This window comes from Sceloporus occidentalis, unplaced genomic scaffold (assembly GCF_023333645.1).
Source record: "Sceloporus occidentalis isolate IW3139 unplaced genomic scaffold, rSceOcc1.0.p SCAF_3, whole genome shotgun sequence".
NCBI lineage: Eukaryota > Metazoa > Chordata > Lepidosauria > Squamata > Phrynosomatidae > Sceloporus > Sceloporus occidentalis.
The window spans coordinates 204,254,033-204,268,762 of record NW_028316983.1 but is presented as its reverse complement, the minus strand read 5'-3'; the positions used below and the strand labels follow the sequence as shown (position 1 = coordinate 204,268,762).

At 49.5% G+C, this 14,730-nt stretch overlaps 1 protein-coding gene across 1 annotated transcript; it reads right to left on the bottom strand.

Moving 5' to 3' along the window:
• Positions 1 to 12,063: 12,063 nt before the first annotated feature.
• Positions 12,064 to 14,195, bottom strand: BHLHE22 (basic helix-loop-helix family member e22). The gene has a single exon (XM_089518890.1). The coding sequence runs from the start codon at positions 13,161 to 13,163 to the stop codon at positions 12,171 to 12,173; it is 993 nt and encodes a 330-aa protein (XP_089375016.1). The 5' UTR covers positions 13,164 to 14,195; the 3' UTR covers positions 12,064 to 12,170.
• Positions 14,196 to 14,730: the final 535 nt, after the last annotated feature.

Genomic DNA, 14,730 nt, shown 5'->3' with positions numbered 1-14,730 from the left:
ATGGTGGCTTTGCATATTCATTTGTCAAATGTATCATATGAAGCAGGTAAGACACATTACACATTTCAAAAGGTTTGTAATTTGCCAGCAAATCATTCTCCCTTCATTCTATACCTGGAAGAACAAAGTGAAAACATAAAGAATATACTGTGACTATAACTAGAGAATATTGATAGAATGCCGTCCACTTTTTATTATAGGTCATTCCTCCTATTGCAAAGCTTCTTCAGATGTCTCTGTCTTAACCCTGATCTATGCAAGCCCTTCATAATTTTTTTGCCGGATTAAAATTAAACTTCCACTTTGAGATCCACATAGACTGAAGAGATTTCATTTTAAAAGTAGTGTGCCATTTCTGAATGCAAGCTTGCTTTCTCTTTTAATTGTGGAGGTACCACCCCTTTGAACAGTTAACATCAGCAGAGGAAAGAAAATCCTAATTGCCTCATACAGAGCAGTAAATGTATGCCAGCACCACCAAGGATATATCATTCTGCACTTGCCCTTATCACTTCTCTAGATAGTCGTGGTGTTAATCTTGAGCAGGCAGAAAGTCAATACTTTAGTCATTTCTTGCCTTGTGAACTACTTTAATGCCTATTCAACATCATCCATTTTGCCACTTAATTTCTCAACATGAATCATGTCCAGGAACAGAACCAGTATGGTTTAAAATGTAAACTGAAAGCTGGTCAAACCTAATTGGAATCAGGTGTGATAACCTTGTTGGGACATTATCAGACAAGGGAAATTGGAAGTATAATCCAATGGCAATCTGAACACAATCATGGGGTTTAACGTTATTGCATGATAGACTACCACACACAATTTCAGGCAATGGAAAGTCAGTCCGAACGCAATCATGGGATTTCATGTTATTGTGTGAGAGGTGATCACACACAGTTTTGGGCAATGGCAAGCTATTTTCAGGCAACAGGAAGTCAGTTTGAACTTAATTTGAATTTGCGTAAATTTGCTGAACTAGCGAATTCATGTGAATGTGTTCTGGCCCCACTTTCTTTTCATTTGAAATTAAGAGAAATTCCTCCCGTGTGATAAACTCCTTAGATGAAGGGGGGAAAGGCAACCCAAATATGACATGGCCACAGATCGTGAACAGTCTCCCTCTTCCCTTTGCAAACCTGGCCATTTACTAACCAAACATTCAGATAGATGCCATGCCAGCAAGGTTTTGAGACTTTTGTGATCTTGGATTGCAGGGAGTTTACAACTCTGTTGTGTGTGATTTTTGCTCAAAAGTGGGGAGAATGAGCCCTGAATGTGAATGTGAATATATATATCACATTTTCAACCATCTGGTTTGACACTGCCAAGGCTCCATGCCTGAGGATGCTCTGCAGTCTGACACTCCTTCGCACATCTTAAGGTCCTGCGGTTCTGGGTGTCTCTCTCTCTGTGTGTGCCTGAATGTTAAAATGCAGCCATAAAAGTGCATGGAAGAACACCTTGTAAATCCCCTTTGCTTTTTTATTGCAGCTCCTTGGGATTGTGGGGGCGAGGACAAGGGCAACCATGAAGAAGAAGAAGACTTAACTCCTTCCCTGATCTGGGCTTTTCTAAGGACAGAACCTACTTGCAAAAGAGAGGGCTGCATCCACATTGTGGAAGTGACCTGGTTTGACACCGCTTCGACTGCCATGCTTAATGCTATGGAAATCTGGGAAGTGTCATTGGTTGTGGCACCAGGGTCAAGCTCTGGTGCCACAACCAACAACACTTCCCAGAATTCCACAGCATTAAGCCATGGCAGTCGAAGCGGTGTCAAACCGGGTCACTTCTACAATGTGGATCTGGTGACTTCAGCAAACTTTTGCAAGCTACTTCTCAGCAGGGCAGGGAAGAGAAGGAAGTTAGCAAAGAACTGAGCAGAAGGAAAGAAGAGGAACATTTTCGTTAAGTTTCAGCACCAAGGACAGCTCCGGAAAGGGTTTGTTGTTTTGCGGATTATTTATGAGGCAGCTTGGAATAGTGGTTTGAGTGTTGGATGCTGCTCCTCTGGAGACCAGGGTTCAAATCCCCACTCAAGCATACCCTCCTTCCACTGGGAGACCTTGGGATGGCCATGGCAAACTCCCTCAGAGGCAACTTGCCAAGATAGGGTCTCCCTCGGGTCGTCCGAACTCACAAATGATTTGGAGGCGACTTGAAGGAGACTCACAGCTACACAACATAACAACGACAATGGACATCAGCTATGCTTTGGAAAGCTATATTTAAGGGAAATCAAGCCAAGGGTGATCCAGATGTCCTCCTCACCACAAAGGAGGAATAAGGCAGCGCGAAATGGAGGAGTTTCAAGGGGGGAAATGCGCAAAACGCTCATAGAAATGTAAATTTCCTCTTCTTTGTCCTACTCAAACTGGAGGATGTTATGCAAGTTTCTCCTGAACAGAAGGCTGAAGTGTAGGACATGTCCTGGAAAAGGAGGATGCCTGGTCTCCCTGAATCCAGTTCAAGCAGGAAAGATCAGGGGAGCAATCGCGGCTGAACTCCTTTCCCCGCGCTTCCTTGACTGAGGCTGCATCCACACTGCAGAAATAATCCAGTCTGAGACCACTTTAACTGCTGTGGCTCTACGCTGGGGAATGCTGGGAATTGCAGTTTGCTGCGGTACCAGAGCTTTCTGACAAAGAAGGCTAAATGTCTCACAAAATTGCAGGTCCCAGAATTCCATAGCATTGAGTCAGGGCAGTTAAAGTAGTGTCAAACCGTGTTATTTCTGCAGTGTGGAGTCAGCCAGTGTGGATGGGCCTTTCGGGTGCTGGGATGTATTTCTATAGGTAGGTCTGGTTTTGTTTTAAAAGCCAACCAAACTTTCTTGTTGTTAGGTGCCTTCAAGTCGTTCCCGACTTCATGGGATTTTCCTGGCAAGATTTGTTCAGGAAAGGTTTGCCATTGCCTTTCCCTGAGGCTGAGAAAGTGTGACTTTGTGGGTTTCCATGGCTGACTCTAGTCTCCTTTTGCTCCATGCTGACTAGTCCTCCCTAAGGACTGAAACACACTGCAGAAATAATCCGGTTTGAGACCGGTCTAACTGCCTTGGATCAACGATAGAGAATTGTGGGAACTGTCGTTTTGGGAGACCTTTAGCCTTCTCTGTCAGAGATAGCCCCGGTGCCACAACAGTTCCCAAGAATCCCTAGCCCTGATCCAGATCAGTTCAAGCGGTGTGAAACTGGACGATTTCTGCAGTGTGTTTGGGACCTAAGAGGCTAGAGGCGGACTCCGGGAGCGAAAGGGTTGCTTGGACCCGAACGTTCTAAGGGGGCGGGGAAAGGGGCGTAACCGGCCTTCTGATTGGAGGAGAAAGGGAAGCCGGAGGGGATCCTCTGAATCCCAAGTCAATCAGCCGGTTGGGAGGGGAAGGACTGGCCGCTTCCTTCTTGCGGCTGAGAAAGAGAAATACAGTACTGCTTTGCAGGGAAGGGGGTGATGATGCAGGGCCTTCCTAACCACGAAGTGGAGGACATCCCAGAAAAAATGGAGGACAGGACCAAGGGGGGGGGGGGGAACCCTCATAAACACGATTAGAAATAGACACAGAGGCTGCATCCAGACTGGAGAAATAACCCGGTTTGGCACCGCTTTAACAGTTTTCTGGCCCAAGGCTATGGATTTCTGGGAGCTGAAGTTTGTCGTGGGCCCCACAACAAACTCCAATTCCCAGAATTCCATAGCCTTGGGCAAGAAGAGAGTTAAAGCAGTGCCAAACCGGGTTATTTCTCCAGTCTGGATGCAGCCATATGTCCAAAACACGCTGCAGAAATAATCCAGTTTGAGAACGTTTAGCTAAGAATTGTAGTTTGCTGTGGCAAAAGAGCTCTCTGACAGAGAAAGTGAAATGTCTCACAAAACTACAAGTTCTCAGGATTCCGTCAAATTGAGCCAAAGCGGTCTCAAACCGGATTGTTATTGTTTCTGAGGTGTTTGGGACCAACATCGTCAAAATATTTTTCTTTCTCTCTCCTGTCTCATTTTTGACACTTTTGATCGATGAAGAAGCCAGTGGCGCTTGGGAAGGTTGCAACGTGGATACCAGGTGCATTTGGATTGATCCAATAAAAGATATCACTGTCTTGTGGGTTTTGGATGATGTTGTACTTTGCTGTCCACCCCTGGAAATCAGTATAGAGAGAGATCTAGTAGCCCCTTTGAGACAACTGCAGGGAAGAAGTTGGCAACCTGAGCTTTCCTAGACTTAAGTCTACTAGGAAAGATCAGGCTGCCAACTTCTTTCTTTCAGTTGGTCTCAAAGGTGCTGCAAGATCCCTTTGCATACTGATTTTCCAAACTAACACGGCTATATCTTTGAATTTTACCCTTGGAAATGTTTCCTGTTAGAAAGTTAGAAAGAGATTCTCTTTGCTCTTATTAGAGATGGTGAGATTAAAGAGTCCTTCTTTCACTTAAACTATTCATTTTTTGGGCTGTTGTCGCCTCCTTGCAGAGGTCGATTCAAGCCATTAGGAAACTTTGGTTAAACTGCCATCTAGTTTCTTGAGTCAGTCTCCGTTTTTAGAGAAGCCTTGCCAAACAAGGAGACAAGCTGGATTCCAAGGAAGCATCTTCCTTGAATTGCAGATGGACACTAAATTTCCTTGGCTTTGAAAATCTCCCAGTGGCCAAAAAAGGGGAAGGTGCCAACATACAGATAGCCCTCCCTACCATCTGCACTAAGACCAGAAACAGAAAGTGCAGGCCTATGAGTCACATCTTCAATTTTTTTCTCCTGTTTGCTTGATGAAGAAGCCAGTGTGACTTCGAAAGCTTGCAACATGTCGTTGTGCATTTTGGTTGGCCCCATAAAGGTATCATGGCTTGGATGTTAAAAGACCGCGTCTCTGTTCCTCTGCAGATTTAAAGCTAGAGCCTAACAGGCTTGGCTCTGGATATTTAAATATTTTTGTTTCCTAAGCAAAGGCTGAAGCCTTAGGAAACTTGAGTTGCCCCACAATAATAATAATAATAATAATAATAATAATAATAATGTTGCATTGAAGTTATTTTGAAACCCTGCACCTCACAGCATTTTAAGAGAATCAAGAGTGGTTTATTGGTAAAGTTTCTTTGTCGTCGGGCCTGGCACCAGGCGATCGGATTAAAAGGCCATATAACACACACAAAACCGTCCTCAGGAGGATGAAAGTCCAAAACACACTGCAGAAATAATCCAGTTAGAGACCGCTTTAGCTGCCCGGGCTCAATCCTAGGGAATCCTGGGAACTGTAGTTTCATGGCACATTTAGCTTTCTCTGCTAGAGACCTCTGGTGTAGAAAGATCTTGTAGCACCTTTGAGACTAACTGAAAGAAGTTGGCAGCATGGGCTTTTGTAGACTTCAGTCTACTTCCTCAGGTGCATATGGAAAATCTATATGCATCCGAGGAAGTAGGCTTTAGTTTACGAAAGCTCATGCTGCCAACTTCTTTCTTTCAGTTAGGGAGATTATCGCATTACACTCTTTTGGTGCTGCTGTTCCTGCTCTAGCTGCATCCTGTTGTATTCTGGGATTTGCAGTTTAGGGAGGGGCATTTAAAATTCTCAGACCTGAGTCTGACAAGTTAATTCTCCATTACACAATAGCAACGGTTTGTGGGAATAAGGAACTCTAGTTTGTCCTGCCAAAATCACCTGGGACCTTTGTATAGTGTCCTTATGACAGACATACGTGTAGATGCTGTCATCATCATCATATGCAACAATAAGTTGTCCATTGGTCAGTTTCCCCAAAGTATCCCTTTGACGGTTGGTTGGAAATTATCTCAAAGGCGGCATCCGTCTTAGGCCTCACTGAACTACAAACCCGAGATGCAACAGGAGGCAGCCAGAGCGGCAAAAGCGGGATAGCAGCGCCATAACAGTGCAGTGCAGCAACCTAGTTCGTCTCAAAGGGGCTCCAAGATCTCTCTCCATCTCTGATTCTACAGATTGACGCCGCTATCCTTTGGAATTCCACCACGACGGAGAGCTCCGGTGTCACAATAAACAGCAATTCCCAGGATTCCCTAGTTCAAGCGGTCTCAAACTGGATGATTTCTGCAGTGTGTTTTGGACCCGTAGAGCCATTTAATGTTGCAGAAACACAAGGGCTGGTATTTGGCGATGCCCACAACCTGCCCATCCTGCTCTACCGGGGAAGAGGTGTCCATAAACTGCAGTGCTAATTCCTGCAAAGTTTCCTTTGCAGGAAAACGGGCAATGCGTGGCGTCTCTTTCTTTCTTCTTTTTTAATTAAAGCCGACGTATTTCTGTTCTGATGTTTATATGGCGCCGTTAATTACATTCCATTCCTTGCCTCCCCTCCACCCTTCCTCCTCTCCCCCTTCCCCTAAATCACATTTTCATTAGAGGTTTTAATAAGAAAACTCACTTGACCGCTGTTCATTAGCTCATCCTTGCCACGAACCCAAGTTCACTGAGCCCCTGATTCATGCCAACAGATCTCCTGACTGCGAAGAAGAGGGAGGCAGGGAAGGAATGATGGAGGGAAGGAAGGAATGATGGAGGGATGGAGGTGAGCAGTGCTCCTCACGATCCGTCAAAGTCGGCCAAGTGGATTCTCCCTCCTTTCACGAGCCGTAATTAGTTACCATAGCATCTAATCCGCAAATGTGCCCAGAGCACACCATTAACAGTTAAACGGAGGATTCAATTTAACACATGATTATATCTTTCATAAGTCATTACATTAGGAAAGTCAATGTCACTCAGGCTGGGACGGTGGCCGGGTTAGAACTGGGGCTAAGGAGAGAGACAGAGAAAGAAAGAGAGAATGAGAATGAGAATGAGAAAGAGAAAGATTGTTTTGCCTTGGCAACATAAAGGTGAAAGGGGGGGGGGGGGAAACGGGGTGGGTGAGCTTGGAGGGACTTCACTGTCCTACTTTGGAGGGGTGGCTTGAAATACTCATTTCAAATGAAGGGATCCATTCCAGAAAGACGGGAAGGGGCCATGCCAAGGGAGTCCGAAGATCGGGGGAAAGAAAGAGAGAGAAAGAATCTAGTTCGATAGCACTTTAAGTGCCATGGCTCCATGCTATGAAATTCTAGGAATGGTCTTTTGTGAGCTTCGCTCTGGTGCCCCAACAAACTACCATTCCCAGAATTCCATAGCATGGAGCCATGGCACTTAAAGTGCTATCAAACTGGATCCTTTATCCAGTATGGATGCAGCCTAGAAGCCTTCCCAGGTTGAAGATCAAGGGCTGCAAGCTCTCCTCCCCTCTCCCCCCTCCTCCCCAGCCCTACACCTCACTCCGAACTAAAAGTTCCTGGAATTTTGGAGTTCCTGGGAATTAGATCTTGAGAGGAGCATTTGTCAAAGGAGGCTGGCCCTTCACTGTCAAAATCCAGAGACAGCTCAAAGGGATGCCAATCCAACTCACCCAGTGGTGTATAGAGGGCAAATTTAGAGACAGAGAAACGCGTGAATGTCTCAGTTGGGTCCCACCAGGATCCCAAACTTTTTGATGCCTTGCTGGTTCCGAAAATGGATCCAAAGGAGAGAGCAAAAGGGGGCAGGAGCATGATCCCAGGTGCCTAAGGTGAGCTCTCTCGCTCTCTCTCTCTGTCTATCTCAGTCTAAAGTTGCGATGCCTTCCCCCACAAAAGCCAAACCCAAACGACCATTCCCAGAATTCCCTAGCATGGAGCCGTGGCAGTGAAAGTGTGGCCAAACCGGATTGATTCCTGCAGTGTGGATGGAAGGTTTTCAAAGCTGAGGAATTGATTTTTCCAGGAACTCTTATGCCCGGGTCAAGTGGCACCTTCATGGTCCAATCATCCTCCCCGTAAGAGGGGAAAAGGTGGCTGTTTGGATTTTGGGCAAGGGGCAATCCTAGCTGTGCCCAAAGACACGTGTCTAAAGGCGGGGTGGGAGCCTTGTGGGGAGGGGCCGGCCTTGGCCTCGGGATGATGGACGGCGCGGGGCGAACAATGCCGACTGATGGCTGCGTGGCTGATCACTTTCCCCCGTGATTAAAGACCCCCAATTACGGCGCCGAACAGTGTCGTAATTACGGGCCTTAATCACATCCAGGAGGCCTAATTGCCTTAACGATGTGTTTCATTAAATGAATTTAGGTATGATCGCCGACAGTTTTCATACACAGTTGTTTTCGGATTAACATAATAGAAGACACCGTCATGGAAATTGTTTTAATCATCGTCGTCATTAGGGGCACCCGGGCTTTGTCTGCCAGGCGGCGGCGCGGGGCTTTCTCCCGGCGCCTCGGGGGCTCAGAGGCCCACCCGGCCTGGGCCCCCTTCCCCACCCGGGACACTTCGGGGCCTCGGGAAGGGACAGGGCCCCGTGCATTGGCCTCCCCGGACCCTCTTGCTTTGACTCCCCTCCATCACCACCACCGATACAAAGTGGAGCAGAAAATATCCCAGCTCTTCCACCTTCTCAGCCTTCTGCAGTTTGAGAAGCAGAGAAGGAAGAAGGATGACAGATACCGATCGGAGCCGGGTTGAGAGCCAGGGGGCAGGAGATGCCCAGGCTGTGGCTATCTGACCTAGTTTGAGGGCCTGACTCTTGACCCTTCTCAAGGCCACCAGGAAGACCATCCTTGGGGCTCAAAGGGATCTCCAGCTACTCCTTCAGAACTACAGGCCGTTGGTTTAATAGGGATTCTCGCCCCCCCCCCGCCCCATGCCAGACCCTCCCCTCCCTTTCACCCGGGCATCTTTGAGACTGGTACAGGGCAGTGGTTCTCAACGTTTGGCTCTCCTAACGTTTTGGACTTCAACTTCCAGAAGTCCCAGTCAGCTTGCCCAAATGATCAGGGATTCTGGGAGCTGAAGTTTAAAATGCCCGAAGGACCCAAGGTTGAGAACCACTGGTATAGGGGTTTAAAGCCAAGGACTGTGACTCTGGGAACCAAGATTGGCATCCCTGCTGGTCCATAGAAACCCATTGGTTGATCTTGGACAAGTCACTCTCTCTCAGTCTCAGTGGGAGGCCGAAGCAAAAGCTCCTGTGAACCAAGAAAAACCCATCATAGGATCCCCATAGGTCGGAAAGGCACACACCAACAGCAACAGCACTTGGGATCCTTTAAGAAGAGACGGAGTTCAGACTTCTTCTCTTAGGGCCAGTAAGGAAAGGGTTGTTCAGTTTCCTCGTTGGTCCTAAGGGGCTTTTCTTCTATTTTTGGTTCTGCTTGCAAATGCCTCTATGAGCCTTTCCTCCCTTTCTCAAAGCACCAGCCAAAGCCAAGGAGACCACAGCAACACCACGATCATCTCCAGCCTTCCCCCCCTTTTCGACCATCCTCTCTCCTCTTTTCTTCTCTTTCCCCCCAGAAGTCTGTCTGAACGAAGCCCCATTCCTTTTTTTTTTACAAAGCACAGCCGGATAAAGATGTGTTCAAAATATTTTAATAAAGATTTTTTCCGACAGAGGTTACACACATACAAGCCGCCACACGTGGCTGTCATCGTCTGATTGACCTATTTAATATATAGATATCTCTCCTCTCCCTCTCTCTCTCTCACACACACACAAACAGACACTCTTTACACGCCCCTGACCTGCCGACAGATCCATGGCGGCCTTCCTTTGGCCCTCCCCAGCTGACAGGCTGCATTTGGATGCTCAGCAAGGAAGGAGTGGGGAACAAGAAGCCTTGCAGAAGGAAGCGGAGAGGAAGACTTCGGCGAGCCGCCTGGGATGGGCAGCAAGAGCCACACAATCCGGTTTTGCCAAAGTGCTTCGGTTTAAGGAGGATCAAGTCAGTCAAAATTAAAATGAGGGTGATTTAAGGCAAGGCCCTTGATCTTCGACATGAGAAGGCGTCTTAGGCTGCATCCACATTGCTGAAATAGTTTGGTTGGGTACCACTTCAACCGCTATGGCTCCATGCTCTGGTGCCCCAACAAACGACCATTCCCAGAATCCCATAGCATGGAGCCATAGCAGTTCAAATGGCATCCAATTAGATTCTTTCTCCAGAGCAGATGCAGCCTAAGAAGCTGCCATTCAGGCTGCCATTCTATATATTAACCTGGGATGAAGGCCCACAGAACTCAGTGGGAGATACATCCCAGAAGGGTTGTGTTCATGGGTCCACAAAACACACTGCAGAAATAATCTAGTTTGAGACCGCTTTAACTGCCCTGGCTCGGTGCTAGGGAATCTTGGGACTGTAGTTTACTGTGTCCCCAGAGCTCTTTCTGACAGAGAAGGTTAAAATGTCTCCCCAAACCACAGTCCCCAGAATTGCCTAGCAATAAGCCAGGGCAGTTAAAGTGATCTCAAACTGGATTGTTTCTGCAGTGTGTTTTGGAGCTTAGTCTCTGCAGTACACTAGGAGGTCTTTCGGTTCATTTTTGGGGCCTGAAGCAGCCTGATTAATCCCATAATGCCCCCAAACATACTTAGCCCAAAGCCAGTTCGAACAACACAACACAACCAAAGTCAATGCGGTTAGGGTTCGGGTGGAAAGGGAGAGAAGTCACTTTCCCCCAGATTGTTGTATGGCACAACTTCCAAGGTTTAAAAGGGGTTATGGACTGGCTGGGAAAGAAATCCACACAAAATCATTTTGGCCTCGACTTTCCAGGGCAACAAGTCTTCCTTTACTCTTCTTCCTTCTATCCTTTATTTATGGGAGAATGAATATGAGGCGGAGGGGAGGGAGAGATTAAAACGACGAGCTTCAGGGAAAATAACGTTTATAAATAGGGTGGTGTTTTTTTTTTTTTTAAAGCAAACCAAAAACCTGGCCTTATTCTGTCCCTCTGAGGAGAAACAGAACACTACCATCTGGAAAAGCCCCCCCCCCCTTCTTTGCAAATTCTTGACAAAGAGCCACTGCCTGATGCCTTGTTGTCACAGCAATGATCTAGAAACAGAAATCCTTTCATGCCTTAAAAAGAGTTTCTAATCACCAACAGTCCACTTTATTTGAGTAATGAAGAATACACCTTTCCTCTCGTTTTTATTTTTTGGACTGAAGCAATTTATTAAAGCTCACTTTATGATAAAATACAGGGATGCAACTAAACATCCAAACGACCTTTCCGAAGCTTCGTCAGCTGGGATACATCAAGATTTCTGGTCCACGCGTCCTTGGCAAATCAACGTTTTTTGAAAACACTTGGCACAAAGTTTTAAGTTATTGGGGATTTTAAGAAGCATCTTCTTTTTGTTTTTAAATTTAAAAAAAATCACATAAAACCCATGACCTCAACCCAGGGTGAGTCTTATTGGCGTGAGAGGGCCATTGAAATAAATTATGGTACCTTCCTGTACACGACATTGCAAGTTGCAAATTTGAAAAGAACAAGGTGCACATCTTTTTTTAAAAAATAAATAAATAATAAACCTGCAGTACTTCAGCCACACATATAAGACCTTGTCACCTCTTAAAGTTCACCCCCCAAAAAAGAACCCCACAACTCTTTGTGCACTTTCACCAGCTCTTTAGTTCAGAGAAGATAAAAAATAACACGCGTTTTCAGAGCAATTTTTGCACAAGTCTAACCTCAAAAAGTCTATGTTTCAAGTTTGCTTGTTTCCTGGCTCAGAAGCAATTAAATAAAATAACATTAGAGAAAAGGGAAAAACAAACACCTTTTTTGTTTTTCTTTTGTAAGTGCCCTTCTTGATTTGTCTCGAGTTTACAATCCAGCTCGCTTCCACCTCTTGTCCAAGCCCAACCAATGCCCCTCTCGGGTGCTTACAGCAAAAAGTTCCCAAACACTTGGAAGTTGTCAAGAACAAACCCACGTGGAGGAGGAGGAGGAGGAGGAGGAGGAGGAGGAGAGAGGAGGTCGCCCTCAAGCCCTAAGCCAAGCGAGGGCGCTTTCTTTTGGTCCACACTCACTCACTCACTCACCCCAAACCTGACAACCCCGTGGTCGCGAGAGTGGGCGAGTGCCTGTGTCTCTCTCAATGTCGCTGAGGTCTCAGTTGCACTTCAGTCCCCTTTGGCCCCCAGGTCACCCCCCAAAAGGCGGCTGCAGGAGCAGCAAATGTCCAGCCCAGGGAAGGGAAGGGAAGGGAAGGGAAGGGAAGGGAAGGGAAGGGAGGAAAGAAGGAAGAAAGGAAGTGAAGAAGGAAGGAAGGAAGGAAGGAAGGAAGGAAGGAAGGAAGGAAGAGGGAGGCTGTGGCGGGTCCGAGGGCGAGTCCAGGTCTCCCGTCGGGTTAAGGCTTCTCCGTGCACTGTTTGCAAAGACTGGAGGAGACGCTGTTGAAGAGGGCGCACTTCTCGGGGCAGGAGGAGGCCGGGGCCAGGCCCGCGCTGAAGGGGTAGCCCCCTCCGGCCGCCGCCGCCGCCGCCGCCTGCTCGTAGGCCCCCAGCGCCGGGTGCAAGGCTGCCGCCGCTGCCGCTGCCGCCGCGGCCGAGCTGGGCAGGGAGGCGGCGGAGATGGCCTGGCCTTGGTTGAGATAGGCGACCAGGCGGCGCATCTCGTCGAGGGCCTGGGCTTGCATGAGGATGTAGTTCTTGGCCAGGAGCAGCGTGGCGATCTTGGAGAGCTTCCGCACCGAGGGGCTGTGCGCGTAAGGGATGACGGCCCGCAGCTCGTCCAGCGCGTCGTTCAGGTCGTGCATCCGCCGCCGCTCCCGGGCGTTGATGTTGAGCCGGAGCGCCTTCTGCTCCTTGGACTTCTTCCCTCCTCCGCCGCCTCCGCTGCTGCCGCCGCCTCCGCTGCCGCCTCCGTGGTGGCTGTTGGAGCAAGCGCCGCCACCTTCGGGCCCCTTCAGCAGGGCTCCCCCGGCGCCCACCACCACCATCCCGGCGCCTCCTCCTCCTCCTCCGCCGCCGCCGCCGGCGGGGCCCCGCAGCAAGAGCTCGCAGCGCCCGTCGCTGTCGTCGTCCGGGCTCTGCTCCCCGCCGCTGCTCTCGGCCGCCGAGCTCCGGCTGGTGCCGCTGGGCCCGTACTTGAGGCAGACGGAGCCGCCCAAAGGCTCGCCTCCTCCGCTCCCTCCCAGCGCTCCGGCCGCGCTTTCCCTCAGCAGCACCTCCGAGTCCGGCGGCTCGTAGCCTAAGCCGAGGGGCGAGGAGGGGGCTTGTCGGGGCTGGACCAGGTCGAGGCCCGGCGGGGAGCGGAAGGCGGACTCCATCCTCTTGGCCGAGGCTCTGAAACTCTTGTGGAACAAGTCCTCGTCGGAAGGGAGGCTCAGCACCCGCTCCATGCTCCCGGCCGGCGGGCTCCCCTCCTCCAACTCCTCCTCCTCTTCCTCCGCCCCCCTTCCTTCCTTCCTTCCTTCCTTCCTTCCTTCCTTCCTTCCTTCCTTCCTTCCCCTTTCCCCCTTTTGGCTCCACCGAAAGAGCTACGGCTGAGTGGGGTCGGACTCCGGACTCAGGCTGAGGGGTCGCCTCAGAAAGCAGCCACCAACGCCGCCTCCACCGTGGCTTCGCTCCCTCTTCTTTCCTCTCCTTCTTCCCGCCGTTTGAGACGCTGCTCCTCTCCAAAACTGAGGCGAGGCTCTTCCCTCCCTCCTTCTCTCTCTCTCTCTCTCGCTTTGCTCGCTCTTTCTCACCCAGAGAAGGGCTCAGGCATTGGGAGCAGCCAGCCAGCCAGCCAGCCTCTCCTCGCACCGTTTTATCTTGCTTGGCTTCACCTTCAAGAGAACCCCTCCCCAAAAGGGAGAAAGAGAGAGAAAAAGGAGGAGAGAGAAAGGAAGCGCAGCTCGCTCTCTTTTGCTGCCGCTGTCGCTGTTGCCTCCTCCTCCTCCTCCTCCTCCGCCGCCGCCGCCTCTTTCTGCTCAGTCGAGGGAGTCTTTGCCCCTCATTATCTCGCCGCGGAGGTTACGCCGAGGCAGCCTCCGCCTGTTGGGACAGAGCGCTCTCTACCCAATCAGGTTAACGTTTTAATTAATAGGATTAAAACGGTGGCAAAGGAGCCCAGGCGCCTGGCCTTGGCCAGGACTCTCCCGAGTTGTTTGGGTGGGTTTTTAAAAAATGATTATTGTTATTCCCCTCATTTCACACCGCTTTCAGGGAGAAGGAGAAGGCCACGGCGAGCAAGAGGGAGAGGAAAGGCGCCTGCTCCATTCTTCTGCTGCTGCTTCTATCTTTTCCCGACCATCTGTAGGCGCAGCTTTAAGGCATATGGTCGCCAGGCGGTGGAGTCTTATGAGGAACCCGACCAAAGCTGGACGAGGGGGGCGACTTTCCCTCCTTCCAAAGCCCCCCGACTTGAGGCCAAGGCTTGGCTTCCTTCCGCGAATGGACTGAGGAGGAAGAGGGTGGGTTGGGTTGGAGGGCGGTGGTTGTTGTGGGGGGAAGAGAGAAGAGAGAGAGAGAGAGAGAGAGAGATACAGAGAAAAGAGGGAGGGGGAGCTCCTCCTCGCTCGCTGCCTGCCCACTTTTGGACCCTCGCAGCTGACGTGTGGTAATTTTGGCTCCAATTTCAAGACGATGCCCCTCAGGCCCCCAGTCGACGTCTCTCCGCTGAGGGGGTCTTTTGAATGGCGGGTTGGGGTCGTAAAGGGACTCCCTCCTTGCTCCCTCACCCTCAGTCTTCTCACCTGGGGCTCAACCCATTATAAGATGGCCTTCACAGCCCCCCCCCCCAAACAAGTTTATTCTCTGTTCTTTCCACCTTTGCCTCAACCACCAACCCCATTTCCATGCGCATTAGCCTTTCCCCACAGAGTGGATGCGTTTCAGACCGACCCGTGAAGCCGAATTTGAAGCTGTAGTCGTTTTATAGGTCTAAAACACACTGCAGAAATAATCCAGTCTGAGTCCCCTTTA